At 35.6% G+C, this 17,398-nt stretch overlaps 1 protein-coding gene across 4 annotated transcripts in view; it reads left to right on the top strand.

The window, feature by feature from the left end:
- Window positions 1–7,741: 7,741 nt before the first annotated feature.
- The window catches only part of eng (endoglin), a 58,851-nt gene continuing 49,194 nt past the window's right edge, over window positions 7,742–17,398 (top strand). For 3 of the 4 annotated variants that reach the window (XR_007827821.1, XR_007827820.1, XM_051110716.1), the window contains exons 1-2: window positions 7,742–7,883; window positions 8,434–8,594. Coding sequence is in view for 2 of the 4 variants with exons in the window: in XM_051110716.1 (XP_050966673.1) it covers window positions 8,537–8,594 (58 nt within the window). In the remaining 2 variants the exon portion in view is untranslated. The remainder of the gene's footprint in view (window positions 7,884–8,433; window positions 8,595–17,398) is intronic. The other variant, XM_051110717.1, reaches the window with a different exon arrangement.

Below are 17,398 nucleotides of genomic sequence, written 5' to 3'. Positions count from 1 at the left end.
CTGTGTGATAAAACTGCACATTTTAGAGTGGTCTTTTATTGCTGCCAGCCTAAGGCACACCTGTGCAATAATCATGCTGTCTAATCAGCATCTTGATATGTCACACCTGTGAGGTGGATGGATTATCTCGGCAAAGGAGAAGTGCTCACTAACACAGATTTAGAGAGATTTGTGAACGATATTTGAGAGAAACAGGCCTTTTGTGTACATATAAAAAGTCTTTGATCTTTGAGTTCAGCTCATGAAAAATAGGGGCAAAAACAAAAGTGTTGCGTTTATAATTTTAGTCAGTATATATCTTATATAACTATATAAGTAACTCCGAAAAATCAACCCAAGAGAAAATGCCAAAGAAAAGAAATAAACAACAACAAAAAAACAGTTTTACCTTATTTCCAACGTCTAACCTAGCTAAAGGGGGGGGGGGGGTCTTCAGCGCCAAGCACTGTATGCTTCCCTACTCTCGGCTAACAAAATAAAAACATACAGGGGGTGGCGTTCACCTCTTACCTGGTGTCTCTATACACAGCGTTACCTAAGTGTTGCGCAATGGAAGTCGTACGACATCTTCCCTATCCACCTTCCTCTTGGTTAAAGAGTAAACATCACAGAGCATTAGCTCAACAAAGCTCAGAGAGCAACACCATCCAAAACAAAATAATAACTAAGCAAAAAAAAAAAAACAAAAAAAAAAAACAAAAAAAAACAAACAAACGATAAATTAACCATTTGATTTGTAATTGGTGTGAAATGAATGAAAACTGTTTTGACAACTGTGACCTGAGCAGAAGTGTGTAAAGTGTATTTATTGATTGATTGATTGATTGCCTCTATTACTAGCTTATAAGCATATCGGGTTGCTGTAGACTCAAACTGACATGGGTTTTAAAAGCACAGGATCCAAGCTGTTGCTGTTCTGGTATCAACACTGCTCTCTAGTGGACAAACCGCTCACTGAACTCTTGACAACATCACTGAGATAATGACACATAACTTTACACATAACACATAATTTTTGTATTACAGTTATGTAATTACTCTCAACACGTTGAACACAGCCATCTGAATGCATTCTTACCGTGCCTAGCCAAACAGCTCAACTTTTTTTGCAAAACAAAGCACTGCATAAATTTTTTTTCCTGGTTAATGATTTATTAAAAGTAAATACTAACATCAAAACCACAGAATACAATATTCTTTATTGATTTCAGTAGTTCACTCATTACAGTAGAACAGAATTTCATAACTGTGGAATATATTCCTGCTGGCTCTGCACCGTGGAAAGATTCTGTGTGATTCTGCATCGTGGAAAGAATCTGTATGAATGCTCATTTCATGTTTTATGAGCTCCTCAACATCTTCCATTGTGTCTACTGGTGTTCTTCTGGATCAACAATGCTCTCGATTGTCCACCTAAATGTAGACTTAAAGAGAACTCCACTTCCAGAACAAAAATTGACAGATATTGTCAATTACAATACAGTACAACATTATTTTTATAGATAATAATGAAATTAAAATACTAACATCTGTGTAAGTGTTCAGCTACATTTAATTGATACAATACTAGATTTGGAATATATTTCAATACGGTACTACTCTAGAAATGTAGCAAGTGTCTTGTAGCAGGTTTTGTATTATGTTGCCAAAAATGTAGAAAGGGTGGTTGACTGTTTTTTTCTAGGCTTGATTGTGTTTATGGGGTGTAATCTAACATGTGTCAATGCTTCGTTAAAAAAAACAAAAAAACAAAAAACAAAAAAAAATTGATCTTTATTTTACACCACTCTGTGCCTTCTCCTATGAATGCTCTGATGATTTCCTGGTTTTATGATGCCCCTCCCTCAGAAATACGCAATGGGCTCAGATTGGTCACTCACTCGGCAGAAATCCCAGGGCACCTAGACCAGACAGAGAGGGCACTCAAAGGGGCAGGGGGGGCTCCAGCAAGGTGAAAGAGACAGGGAGAGATTTTGACACTTGTGAATCCATTAGAATCGTTAGAAGACAGAATCGCGATTCACGAAGAGATTTTTTCGTGAAAGAGATTTTTTCCCTAGTTTTGACAACATGGCAACAATTCTTCCTCTTCTTCAAAGCAGCACAACATGGCCTCGCCAACTTTGTTGCATGTTACCAGGGGTGTGGTTTATGTAAATTTCAGGGTTTGTGATGTCACCAACCCAGCAGGTAGCTCGTTGTAATCCCTACCAGCCATATTTGTAGGCATTAAACTGCCATCATTTTAAAAGACAGTACTTCCATTTGCACTGAACTTTCAGCACTGTAACTTTGCAGATATTAATTATGTTCAAACATCAGCATTACACACTAACTAAAGGTAAAGTGAAATCACAGTCAACCATTTCTTGAATTATTTTGAGTTTTGTTTCTTGTATTTGGAAAATATTAAACATTATTATGTTATTATTATTAATTATTGTTATAAAACATTTGAGAATTTTTTGCACAGTGTTTAAAGAAAATGATCCATGTGATTTATCATTTGTGTGAAATGAATCAAACCTGTTTAGGACAAACTATTTTGAACTGTTTTGAGAACAGTGACCTGAGTATGGCGGAATGTGTCAAATTAAGGAAAAACTGTGATGCAAAGATACAATTTTACTTCCATGCTCTTAAGTATATCTGTTGCTGTAGCCTCAACCCAACATGGATTTTGAAAGCACAGGATCCAGTTGTTTACCACCTCCAAAGCTCAAAAATGATCCGAGCCAAGTCTGCTGAAATCATCACAGACTTCTCTACTCACACTTCATTCGCACACTTCCTGTGAGCCGAACAACACTTCTCCGCAGGTATCCGGCGTATCCTCTGAGGAGCGCTCGTCTGCCTCGAGGAGGAAGAGGAAAACTCGTTCTTCGAACAGGAGGATGCGTCCTTCTGAACAAACGTCTGTAAGCGTTTTCATAACAGCATGGCAGGTTATGTGTGGAATGTCACATCCTCATAGACGGATACCTAACTGATGTCTGAAACATCAGGAAGGAAGTGTGTAAAGAGGACTTCAGGTGTGCTGATGAAGGTCAAACTTACAACAACATATGCCATCGAAAACATTCAACTTAACTTAACACTTTCCCTGCCAGTGTTTTTTTAAAAGTCGCCAGCCACCACCAGCATTCTTGATCATATTCAGAAAAAATTTATGGCTCAGAGAACATTTTGTATGAATATCTGAACATTCAATAGGCCTACCCTGGTGAAAAAAACAGCATAAGCTGGTAGCTATGTTTTGATGCTGGTTTAAGCTGGTCCTTAGTTGGTTTATGCTGCTCATGTTGCTGGTCAAGGACCAGCATAAACCAGCAAAGGACCAGCATAAACCAGCTAAGGACCAGCTTAAACCAGCACCAAAACATACCTAACCAGCATCCCAGCATCAAAACATAGCTACCAGAATATGCTGTTTTTTTTCACCAGGGTATGCCAAAAGAAAGCATTTAAATGAAATGAACCGTTTTATCCCCAAGCATCATGCATTGTTTTTTCCTCCATTGTTTTTCCACACTTGAACGTGGGTAAGTTTCATAAAAAAAGCAACATTCTTAACAGAAAGCTGAGTACATTTTGGTTTTGTCAAAGACTGGATCAAATTCAGAACAATGACCAAAACATAGGCTAGATGAATTAGATCGCTTCATCAGCACCCCAAGTTTCACAGTCCTAAATCACTTAATAATTTAATTGATTAAGTAGTTCTGATTATATCCCTGTTGAAAAACCAGCATATGCTGGTTAGGTATGTTTTGATGCTGGTTTAAGCTGGTCCTTTGCTGGTTTATGCTGGTCCTTGACCAGCAACATGACCAGCTAATGCTGTTTTTTTTTCACCAGGGTTTATATGCTGTTTAATGTTTGATCATGCTAACTTGCATATGCATATGTTAAGTGATATGGATATGCATATGTTAAGTGAACAAGTCACCTTGTTTTAATTCAGTATTTTTCCAGAAGGTGCGCAATAGCACCCCCTACTCTATAACAGTGAAAACACTGAAAGTTACATCAGTTGCAGGGAAAGATTATGCTCTTATTATGCTCTTTTACAAAGTCTTGATTTAGTTTTGGGGGTGTACTAGAACATGCTCTCATGCTTGGTGGTTCGAAAAAAGCATTCTTTTTCACATAATTTACATTATTACAATATCTTTCTCCCAGTCTGTCACAAATGGCTCGATTAGTCCCGAGTTAAATGAAGGCCTGTCTTCCGAAAAACAAAATGTGTTGTGATTGGTTAGCTGTCCCACTGTGTTGCGATTGTTGTACAGCTTAGACTGTGTTTCCGTCCTGCTACGCCCCTTGCCAAAGCAGTTAGTGCAAGCTAGACTAAAGTGATTCTTACATTTTAAATATGGATATTTTTCTTACAAAAACGCATTCGCTACAGGAGGCCTTTATTGACCCCCTGGAGCCATGCGAGGCACTTTTTTATTATGGATGGATGCACTTTAATGACTTGTTTTGGACTGATGAAGAGAAACACCCGTCTATGCCATTCTAAAGCTTGGGAGTGCCAAGATAATTTGTAATATAACTCTGAAAGAAGGAAGTCATATACACCTAGGATGCATGGAGGGTGTTGGGTCCTATCGTCAGCCTTCGAGATTGCCGATACATGATACTATTGTGCTAATTTATTTAATTATTTTACATACAAGCTCCAGCATAAGGCCAAAAGCAGCCTAGCATTATCAAAGAACATCATCGCTGAATAGCCTAGCCAATTCTAGTGCAAGTTTATGCATTTTTACACAAAACACTCACATTATAAGTGAAGCTATCTACACTGTATGATGAATAAATCTCTTACCGCACCTTGCACACGTCTACGGCGTGTTACAGCTCCGACATGGCAACCAGAGTAGATTGCGGCCTCAGCATGTGTTTGTACTGCACACGTCTGTGGCGTGTTATAGCTCTGAAGTAGCCACTCAAGTCAATGCAATGTTTTTGGGAAAGCAAGATATATAAATGTTAAACATTAAAAAAAAAAAAAAAAATTAAACAGTATACAATTATTCAAAATGTTTTGGAGCTACATTGGATGTTGTTGTAATGGTTTTTAGCCTCAACAACAAAGGGGCTTTTATATATGCAACCTTACTGAAAACACTCCAACGGTCAATAAACTGAAATCATCATTTTAAAATATGGCACACAAATTACACGCAACAGATGCAGTCTGTTGTCTCTGAATGTGACCCCACAGGTCAAGACACTCCATTTGCATGCAAACATTTTCAATCTTACAGTAAGTAAATCATAAATCAGCATTAGTAAACAGCTCACTTTAAATGGACACATCAGGAGTGAATTCCTGCCTGTCGCTCGTGTCCTCGACCAGATCCTCCGAGAGCCATAAGGAAATGTAGGGCCTGCGCACAGACACTTTCCCTTTGTTGAATGTGTTGTTTGCTGATGACATGGAAACAAGCGGCACCACGCTGGAAGCCGCATTCAGACGGACAGACAGCACTTCCTGTGATTGACTGTGTGGACGGTATACGTGCAGAATAAGCTTCATGTTGTTTGTCCATGTACATCAGAAGCAGCTTTGAAGACTAAAGGGCACATGAACTCATTTTTATGTCTGTAAAAACAGCCACATGTTTGTCCGTCATTTATTTTTGTCAAACATGCAACAACTCAACACACATAAGAGCTTCATAATGAATTGTTTTCCTACAAACCATTCACCACAACACAGAATGGAATTTGTAACAAAGTAACATAAATGGTCTCAAAACAATGAACACAGCCCTTTAAACACACTCTGATTCTCTACTGAATTCATAACATATTTAGTTATATTCAGCCCAAATAACTGCAAAACTGATAATCAATGTTGGGGAAAGTTACATTTAAGAGTAATGCATTAAAATATTACGTTACTCCCTAAAAAAGTAACTGATTATGTTACTTAGTTACTTTTTATGGAAAGTAATATGTTACTTTTCTTTTGTGTTACTTTTTCTCATCTGGGCTGGGCTTGCTTGTTCAGTTTTTTTTTTTTTTTTGATAAAAAGTTCTATTTTGGCAAATGTAAAGGCCCTTTCACACCAAAAGTGAACAGAATAAGCCACAGGCTGCAGGAAATGTAAATTTATATCTGTACTCAAACAAGCCTTGCAATTGTGCTGACATTCTGGATTGCATGAAGAATATGATGCTTGAGAAGGAAGTTCAACACTCTTCAGCAATAAAAAGAAAAAAGAAACACAAATGTAATGTTTATCTAAAGTCATTTTTGTTCATTAGTATGGTTGAATTGGATCACCAAAGGTCAGCAGCAAAGACACTGGTTAATAAAACGGCATGTGTCATATTCTGCATTGCACTGTTTTTTTTTTAATTTTTTTTATTTTGAGGAAATACTCTGCTTTGGTGCAAGTGAGATGAGCAAATGCAAGTTCACATTTAGTCTACAATACAGTCACCATCATATTTACACAGTGCACAAAACAGTTCTGTGGTTATCCCTGATTTCACTTCAACATGGTAACAGAAGACCTGTCAGTCAATAAATGGGAAAACACTGGCATTACTTATCTGGAAAAGTACTCATATTTTTTTTTAATTAAAAAGTAATATGTTACTTTACTAATTACTTGAAAATTAATCTGATTACGAAACTCTCATGTAATGCGTTACCCCCAACACTTCTGATAACTATGCATAAAATATAGCAACATATCTAGGTCCTTTGTCAGCATATTTATGTTAAAAATTTGGGGTTTGACAGACAAATTAATTAGTTTCTTTCAACTGTGAAATCTCCCTAAACTCAAAACTGTCTTATCTTTTAGTGGTCTGGAGAAAGTAATTCATGGTTTTATTTCTTGATTATTGTAATGCTTTGTACTAGGGCATAAGTCAGTCTTCGCTTTCACATCTTTAGCGGGTACAAAATGCTGCCTTGTAAAGCTTCCTTGGTAAATAAATAATAAAAAAATATTAATTTCTATATTTTCTTTCCCTATATATAGGAACAAAAGGCATTTTATTTCAGATAAATTCTGATCTTTGGATCTTTCTATTCATCAAAGAATCCTGAAAACAATGTACTCAACAGTTTTAAACATTGCTAATAATAAAATTTTGCTTTGATCACAGGAATAACTTACATTTTATAATATAGTCAAATAGAAAACAGTTATTTTAATAAAATAACTCTTTACAATACTTACAACACAAAAGATTAGGAAGAAAATTATTCACATGATTTGTAATTTATGTGAAATGAATGAAAACCTACAGCCTGTTTAGGACATGTTCAGACTGTTTTGAGAAATGCGATAAATACATTAAAAAATAAGAGTACACAAGAAAATTATAATAAATAAATTCAGTTAGAAGCAAATTAGAATAAATAAGTGATAAAAGTATGGGGATAGATAGATAGATAGATAGATAGATAGATCTTTTTCTTCGCACAGGCTGTTTCTGTTAGTTCATAATTTCAGTGAGCAAAAAGTCTGAGAGAAATGAGTCTCTGAACAGATCAATAATGGTGTTTTACCTAAAGAGGGCGCTGTCATCAGACAGTCATACAGTATTCAAGCAGTGAGAACTTTTGTGCAGCATCATCCTCTTCATCATCACTCGTTCACCTGATTATCATTCATCAGTATATCATTCATGTGATCATCATCCATGTATACCGTGAAAGCTAAATTCCTGTGTGTGTGTGTGTGTGTGTGAGTGAGTGAGTGGAGCAGTGTTGTTGTGTGAGCAGTGGGAGGGTCAGTGGGGCTGATGATGTCAGTGCTGAGGGTTCAGCTGGACTGAATAACTGACTGAGTGACCGCTGGAGCTGGTCTGCCGGATCACTGCAGGAGCCGCTGAGTTTCCAGCGCAAGGTAAAACTCTTCTGCCTGTTTTTCAGCCTCACGGGTAAAGCGGTTTGTTTGTGAAACGTGACTGTTTAGTCACAAGTCTGCCTCACTCGCTCTTTGGTTTCATAATAACTTTCTAGATGCGCTGTAACATGATGCTGCTGTTCCAACAACTTTGAACAACTTTTAGAGAATGGATCCCTAACGAGTCAATCGTATGTTTGTGTGTGTGAATCAGATGTAATATTTTAGTGTTTAGTACTGTGTTATAGTGATCATCTAGATGTGACTAATATAAATGTTATGAATCACAACTGAAGAACTGCCTAATGATTAGTCATATTTACTTTAAATCTGCCAGACTGAATATTGAGTTCGGTTTGTGTTATTTAGCTCTGTTAAATTTAACAGGCACAGGCATGTATACATACAGTATATAGGATGTTATATTAAAATCTATATATGTTTTGTGCTAAATTAATTTAAATGAAGATATAAATGTAGTGTTGTACAGTCACTGTTTTACAGACTGGTCTCTACTGCCATCAATTTAATGTTGATTTCTCTCTCTCAGGAAGTATTGAGTGTGGAATATTCTGGTCACTCCTCTGAAATATCGGTCACAACTGTTGAATCCATCAGAAAAGACACATTCATAGCAAACCACACATCTGAACATGAGGAGCATCGCATGTTTCGTAGCTGTTCTTCTGTGTCTGAGAACTGCAGCTTCAGGTAAGAAGACTGTTAATACACTTGAAGTGCTTGACAAAGACCAACATAAAGTAAATGTGCTGACTGTTCAGTTTATATCAAGTAATTTGCATCCAAAATAAAAGTTATTTGTTTACATTATGTGTGTGTACTGTGTATATTTATTTGTGTATATATAAATACACAGACATGCATGTATATATTTAATAAAATATGTTTACATCTTAAAAAATATTTATTAATAATATCAGTTATATGAACATAAATATATACATAGAAACTACATGTAAATATTTTCATAATATATAGTGTATGTGTGTGTATTTATGTATACATAATAAATATAGGCATTATACACATATATTATGCAAACAGAAACTTTATTTTGGATGCGATTAATCGTGATTAATCGTTTCACAGCACTAATTATACATGTTGACACACTAATACAATAAAAAATGGTTTTGTTGATATAATGCATTTAATGCACTTTTGACATAAAGTTCAGTGTGCGTAATGAGAGGTATCCGAATTAAATCATAAATATGATAAATCCTGGTGTTTTTATTTAGGCCTAGGACATGTAGATTATGTAGTCAAATGTGTGAAAATTTTTTGTTTAAATATAGAGCCATTGAAGAGTCTTTGGTCTTTAGCTATAGTTTTAAAAGTTTATATATATATATATATATAGATATATATATAAGATGTTTATTGTAAAGGCCTAGTGTGAAGGATTGATTTAGTCTTGCTGTTAACTGAAAGCCTTTGACGTGTTGAGATTGAGTCAATTTGTTCGGTCTGCTGTTATCCAGACGCCGCAGGTGTTTTGTTTTGGTCACTGATGGCTTCATGTCTGGGAATAAACACAGGATTCTGTTAGTGAGGAGAGATGAAGCTTTAGAGACACAATCATCTGAGTTCTCCTGTGTGTTTGAATGATAGCTGACGGCATTGTTTGTACTTCTGGCTTCCAGTGTGTGCAAAATGTCAGTGATCTGCTTTGCTTGTACTTTCACTTTGAATTTTACTGGAAATACTGACTCTGCTCAGCACTTTCTCATGCTTTTGTCACTCCTGAGAGGGTCGGTCAGTCAGTTCACCATTGGAGAGGAAGACAGCGACCCTTTAGTGGTTTTAGGCAGCGGGACAGAGCCTTTTGATTGTTTGTGCAGTTGTTAGCGGCTGTAATCCGCAGAAAAGCAGTGGATCTGACACCCTCAGGAAGAGGAACACGCAAGTGCCGTTATGTAACGACCTGATATTCCCGCCATAGCACCATCATTACTGCAACGCACGGACCGCGTGAGAGAGAGAGACAGATGGTTGCTCAGTGAATAAGCACAATGATGGTAACAGGAAAAAAAATCCCCGTGTTAAATATGGCGTGTAGCGTTTAAATGAGGCACTTCCGCCCGCTGAAGGACCGCCGGCTGGTCTGGGTGGCAGTGAGACCCGGTGACGCGACCGCATGGAGACCGATTTCTATCTCGCACTTCCAATTAACAATCTGTTTTTTTCCTCTTCTGACTGCGAGCTTTTTTGTTCTTGGTTTTTTTTTCTGCTCTGGTCATTCTATTTCGGTTTAGATTAGTTGCTGGATAAAATCCATGAATCTGTGTCTGTATATGTTGAATGATCAGGTGACATCAGTGGAAGAGGAAAGTCATTATGTTTTGATGAAAAACTATGATGACAAACATTTTTTATAAAAATACACTACAGTTATGTTTCTGAGTAGTCTGTTCTGCTCACCAAGGCTGCATTTACTTGATCAAAAATACAGTAAAAAGTGAAATATTATGCATTCTATGTGAACATATGTTAAAATGTAATTTATTGCTGTGAATTTTCAGCATCATTACTCCAGTCTTCAGTGTCAGATGATGCTTCAGAAATCAATCTAATACATTGATTTGCTGCTTTCTGATTATTATCAGTGTCTTAAAAGCTTTGTGTAAATGGTGATACATTTGATTTTTCAGGATTCTTAGATGTATAGAAAGTTTAACAGAACAGCATTTATTTAAAATAGAACTCTTTTGTTACATTATAAATGTCTTGAAAGTCATTTTTGATCAATTTAATGCAGGCTTGCGGAATGAAAGTATGAATTTGTCATTCAGTCTTGTGTGTGCAATTAGCGCGTTTTTGTACAAACTGGAACACGGAAGTGTGTGGAAGCCACTGGAAAGCTTCTGCTCTAGTGTGATTTCCCTTGATGTGAAGTGTGAACAAGAAGATCTTATTAAGACGAGAGAAAACATCAAAGAAACACTCACACAATCCTCAAATTAAGCCTCACACCCTTGTGTCTTCAAGTATTCCCTGTGAAACTGGAACGTGCTCTGAACGTCTGCTGTGCTTCTGTTCCCCACATATACGTCCTGATTTATTCTCTCAGACTTTAAACTCTACAGATTGATCTGTTCTTGACTCCTCACATCTAACGTGTGTAGGTTCTGCATCATTAGCATTTCTAAACAAAATTATTATATAGTAAAGTTTCCCAAAACTCTTCCTGTCATCCACTGGTCTGACAAACAGAGCTGTGTCTTCCTACAGAGTCACAGTGTTGCGCTTTTCACCTTTAATGTTTCATTTTTAGATCATAATATTTTCAGTTGACCACAGAGATTGAGCAGTAGCTGAATATGATATCCAAGAGCTGACTGTTGGAACATTTGTTTCTAATTATTATATACTATTAAGGTTTTAGGGTTTTAACCTAGGCCCTGACACAATATGTAGACTGCTTGCACTGTTTGTGAGGAAAAGTTCAAATTTACACATGTTAAAAATGTGTTTAAAAAAACTAGGAGAATTGCACTCTATTGGTAAAAGACTATTGTTAACCTAAAATTACTGCTGTAGTTATTAGTACTAAAATACTATTATTAGTACTATAGTACGAATTATTAGTACTGAAATGACTAGAACTAAAACTATAAAAATATAAAATAATAAAAAAAATTAAAACAAAAAAAATATAAATTAAAGCAAAATAGGTATATTGGATAAAACAGATTAAAGCACATGGCAAAATAAAAAAAAAAGTAAAAGTAAAAATGAAAGCTGAAAAATATATAAAAAAAAAAGAGAATCATTTTATTTTGATTAAAGAATGTGAAAACAAACAACTATTCAAGCGTTTGCTTGGAAAAATAAATGTTTTTGAAAGCCTCTTTGCATTTATTTGACCAAAAATACATTAAAAACTACAATATTCTGAAATATGTGACCCTGGACCACAAAACCAGTCTTAAGTAGCATGGGTATATTTGTAGCATGATAAATTATCAATTATCACCCTCAGATTCCAGATATTTAAATAGTTGTATCTCAGTCAAATATTGTCCTATCTTAACAAACCATACATCAACCATACAGCTTATTTATTATAGCTTTCAGATGATGTGTAAATCTCAATTAAAAAAAACAAAAACCAAAAAAAATGACCCTTATGGCTGGTTTTGTGGTCCAGGTTCACATATTATTACAATTTAAAATAGCTGTTTTCAATGTAAATATTAAAATGTAATTTATTTGTGTGATGAAAGCTGAATTTTCAGAATCATTACTCCAGTCTTCAGTGTCACATGATCCTTCAGAAATCATTCTAATATGCTGACAGCTTGTTTAAGAAACATTCTTTTGATTCTGATTTTTCCTTTTGATCAGTTTAATTTGTAAAAATAAAAAACCTTCCTGTCTACAAACATTTGAATGATAGTGTACATAATAAATGATGTCAGTTTTGATTTCATGTTGATTTTATGCCTGTTCCAACACTGTAAGCGGTAATTCTCCGTCTCTTATCACGGCTGTAAGCTTTGAAGTGCTACAAATAAACTCTGGAGTAGAACACAGAATACACTTTGTGGGTGGCTGTCGCTCCCCTCCCAGTGTCTCTGTGTTTGTCTGTGTCTCTGTCTGTCCTGAGTCTCTCAGGATGTGTCCTGTCTCTGGAGCGTCAGGTGGTCTCTCGAGCCGGCCGGCCGTAGCCTGACTCATGAATGGCTCATTAGCGTCAGACAGAGATAAACTACAACTCGCTGAAAACCAGAACTGCCGCAGTGCCAACAGCCGCCGCGCCGTCACTGATAAGAGCTGCGTTATGAGCGCTTATCACAGCCGTCTGACCCACACGCTGATCTAGAATCAGCTGCTAAACTTCACCAGACTAAACGGGCCATGAACCTCTGGCCTTAAAGGCGGCGTTCATTCAGAAATTAACACAGAGTTGTCCTTCCTCCTCAAGAGAAACACAAAAGTAGAAATTTTGAAGAATTTCCATGCAGATCTGTTCCACACGTTGCCAAAAAGGGCAAATATCACCTTGAAAGTAGTTAAAACCTGAAAACCTCCCTCTCTGCAGTAGCTCTCAAATCTCATTTGCACTTGTGCTTTTTCAAACATGGCACATTGCAGTTAGTCATTAAATGTGCAAGAACCAGGATTCAACATCATTTGTGTCAAACTTGGCACAACACATCTTAACCAAGTTTAAATGTGCACAAGCATATATGGATGCCCTAGTGAAAAATTAATATACTAAAATGCATTTATTTAATGCTAAGGATACTACAAATACATGTACATATTATGTACTTGCAATAGTACTTTTAGTATACTAAACTGATATATTTAAAGTCTGCTAAATTAGAACAACTAATTTTATACCTCAGTTGTGCTGAAATAGCGCTGAAGTCCAAATAAAGATATACTTAGGTACACGTTAAATATTTCACATTTAAATATTATACATATGACCGATATTATTTGAAGATCATACAATCATCATCAATAGCGACATTAAAACATATTTTAGGGTTAATATTAAGAAATGTGCATTGTGCACATGTAGTACTCCAAATAAAGTTTTTTGTATCAGCAAGTCTCGACTCTCAAGCAATATGTCAGTAAATATGTTAATAGACTTGAACTATACTTAGTATAAAACAAATGCGTTTTAAATCTATTACTTTTTCACTAGGGTGAACATCTTATTTTTGGCTGATCTGTAAAAACTTTAATAAAAAAACCTTAAATCTTAAACCTTACATCATTATGATTTAATAGTTTTTTGTTGTGCTTTAAATTTTAAACTTCATTTTAACTATAGTGTGTTATTCGTCATTACATTTGAAGTTAATATATTTGAAATGTTCTAAATTGCAACTTTAAATGTGTAATTAAAAAAAAAAAAAAAAAACAAAAAACATTTAAGTATATGATTTACAAGTTTCAATACAAATGACATTAAAGTATATTTTATCTTACCAGAAATGCTTATCAGTACTTTCAGTAGTACTTTAACCATATTTGATTGACAATAGAAGTAATTATGAAATGACATATAAGTATGTACTGAAGCCCTACTTAAGTGGGTCAAAAATACTAATAAAAAGTAAATTATAATACATTTTCATTTGTTTGCAATTAACATGCAGCCACTTCTCGTTACATTCAGTTAACACTTAAGTATATTATTTTACTAGGACGCATCTTACCATCTGAACAGATTGAATATCAACAAGTAGTTACCAAAAGCTTTCATTTCATATCATCGTGCCGTGTTTATTAAACTCTTTCTAACAGAAGAACCGAAACACACACTCAGACATCAGTTATCGTACTCTGCATTTTTCACATCCGCTGCTAATTATCTTATCATTTACAGCCAAGATGGCTGGCGGTGATGCTAACGATGCATTGACGCGACCAGTAAGCCAGTCCATGAATCTGAGTTAGGTCAGAGTCATTAGCACTTCTGCAGGAGCGCTGGAGGGAGATGTCTGCTCTCCGCTGATGCTTTGGGAAGCATATGTTGTGTGAAGCTACATCAGATTTGAGTGATTAGAAGCCCCTCCCGTGCACTGAGACCCGGTCGCTTCCATCTGCTTAGAGGAACCGGCTAACAGCCTCTGCTAAATGAGTCTTTCCTCCCCGAGTCGCCATGCTAATTACGGCAGAGAAGATAGATTGGCTCTCTGTGAGGTGCATCAGAAATATCTCATTATTTGCTTATTTGTGCGCGTGACGTTTGCATGAAGTTAGCATGGAATACAGCCGCCGGGAAGCTTGTGATAAATGTGTTTTGTGTTGGCGTGCATGTTCATCGCAGGATCATCTAATATCTTTCTGCCAAGAACGTGAATCAGAGAAAGTGTGAAACGTGCGAAGCTGTGAAAATCTGCAAGAAAATCGCAAGCAAATGCAAGTATTTAAATAGTGTTTAGAGAGGGCTGAGGCAGCGTTTATTTTTCAGAAGAGGAAGAAAGCACGTGTCGTGCTGCTATTGTGCTACAGCTGCACTGAGAGAATATGACTAACTAGAAAAGAAACGGCTGTTTTTTTTTTCTTTCAGTTTCTTGACATGGCCTTGCCTGGGAATTTAAAACAGTTTGAAGGTCGTCTGAATACTTGAGTGGGCTGAATAGAGACTTGAAGTCTGAAGGTTATTTAGGCCTTGTGTAGATTAAACACTTGGACAGTTTGAAGACAGATTTCACGTTTGAGGTGGCAATCTGGAGGAAAAATCCTCTAAACCAACAGAAAGCAAGAGTGAGATGAGTTTGGTGGAAATTTTATGATTGTTAAGATGTATAAGAAAGAAATAAAGCTAATAAAGATAAATAAAATTAGAAACAAATATAAACATACTGTGTAAAGATATTAAAGTATAAAAGTGCAATATACTTGTATTACAGTTAATCATTTGACTGGGTAAATACCATATGCATGTGAAAAATGTGCACATGTAGTACTCCGAATAAAGTTTAATTGCAATTTTTTGTATCAGCAAGTCTCGACTCTCAAGCAATATGTCAGTAAATATGTTAATAGACTTGAACTATACTTAGTATAAAACAAATGCGTTTTAAATCTATTACTTTTTCACTAGGGTGAACATCTTATTTTTGGCTGATCTGTAAAAACTTTAATAAAAAAACCTTAAATCTTAAACCTTACATCATTATGATTTAATAGTTTTTTGTTGTGCTTTAAATTTTAAACTTCATTTTAACTATAGTGTGTTATTCATCATTACATTTGAAGTTAATATATTTGAAATGTTCTAAATTGCAACTTTAAATGTGTAATTAAAAAAAAAAACAAAAAACAAAAAACATTTAAGTATATGATTTACAAGTTTCAATACTAATGACATTAAAGTATATTTTATCTTACCAGAAATGCTTATCAGTACTTTCAGTAGTACTTTAACCATATTTGATAGGCAATAGAAGTAATTATGAAATGACATATAAGTATGTACTGAAGCCCTACTTAAGTGGGTCAAAAATACTAATAAAAAGTAAATGTATTCCTTGTAAACCATAATTTGACTTCTGTGTATATATATATATATATATATATACAATTTCAGTACAACAACAAAAAAAACAAAACAAAATAAATATACTGTGCTTTCCTTTCATTTATTTTTAAACAGACAGTAGTACAAATTAAAAAAAAAATCCACCTACATGTGAAAATACCAGATGTTATATCAAAATAATGTCACATATAGGCTATAAAATCTGCAGTACATATATACACACAAAGAATAAATACTTGACATATATTTAATTTAGTTAACTGTTAGACAAGGGGGAAAAACAGTGCGACACGTAACGTAGCATATATTTGCTGGGTTTCAGTTCAGTTTTGTAACAGAAAGAAAACTCAAATGGCAGAAAGCGACATTCTATTTGTTTTTTTTGTTTAAGTTAATTTTGCTGGTATGAGGAAAGCTGAAGTTAACACACCAGCGCACACAAACACAAAACATATACATGAGCGCGTCCACTTCACTGTGTCACTGTAGGAACACGTTAGATACATCAAATATACAAATATGGAAATATTATGGAATATTTGAATTTGTGCCGAATGAGAAAGGTAGGATACAAGAGCACAAAGCTCCATTTCGCAAACTGTTGAGTGCACAAGCCTTTAAAGTAGTGTTATACTTCTTTGTCAGTAAGAGCGCGTTCAAAATCAGCACATGGTCACTGTCTAGTGGGCTTTTCAGAACAAAAATTTACAGATAATTTACTCACCCCATTGTCATCCAAGATGTTCATGTCTTGCCCCCCCAAGTTTGAACTTCCAAAATGCAATTTAAATGCAGCTTTGAATGGCTCTAAATGATCCCAGCAGAAGAAGAAGGGTCTTATCTAGTGCATTGATCGATCATTTTTTAAAACAAATTGACAATTTGTTTACTTTTTGACCTCAAACGCTCGTCTTGTCTCGTCTCTGTGATGCACATGCGTAGTCTGTTTAATCCCGGTCAATACAGTTTTAGGGTATGTCGAAAAACTCCTGTCTTATTTTCTTCTTCAATGTCAAAATCATTCCACATCGCTGTTTTACCTTTTTTTTTCATAAAGGGTGTTTGATCTTCTTTGCATGTTCACTTTGTAAACACTGGGTCGGTAATTCTGCAGCGATGTAGGATAAAGTTGGGAAAGAAAACGAGATGGGAGTTTTTCAACATACCCTAACTGTATTGACCTACTGAACCGGAATAAAACAGTTCACGCAGACTTAGACAAGACGAGCATTTGAGGTTAAAAGTAAATAAATCGTCAGTTTGTTTAAAAAAAAGACAGAACGTTTCGCTACATAAGACCCTTCTTCCTCGGCTGGGATCGTTTAGAGCCCTTTGAAGCTGCATTTAAACTGCATTTTGGAAGTTCAAACTCAGGGCACCATTGAATTCCACTATATGGAGAAAAATTCGGGAATGTTTTCCTCAAGAAACATAATTTCTTATCGACTGAAGAAAGAAAGACGTGAACATCCTGGAGGAC

Source organism: Labeo rohita, chromosome 5, assembly GCF_022985175.1.
Source record: "Labeo rohita strain BAU-BD-2019 chromosome 5, IGBB_LRoh.1.0, whole genome shotgun sequence".
Taxonomy (NCBI): Eukaryota; Metazoa; Chordata; class Actinopteri; order Cypriniformes; family Cyprinidae; genus Labeo; species Labeo rohita.
The sequence above is the reverse complement of the archived record's forward strand: the minus strand, read 5'-3'. Positions and strand labels throughout refer to the sequence as shown.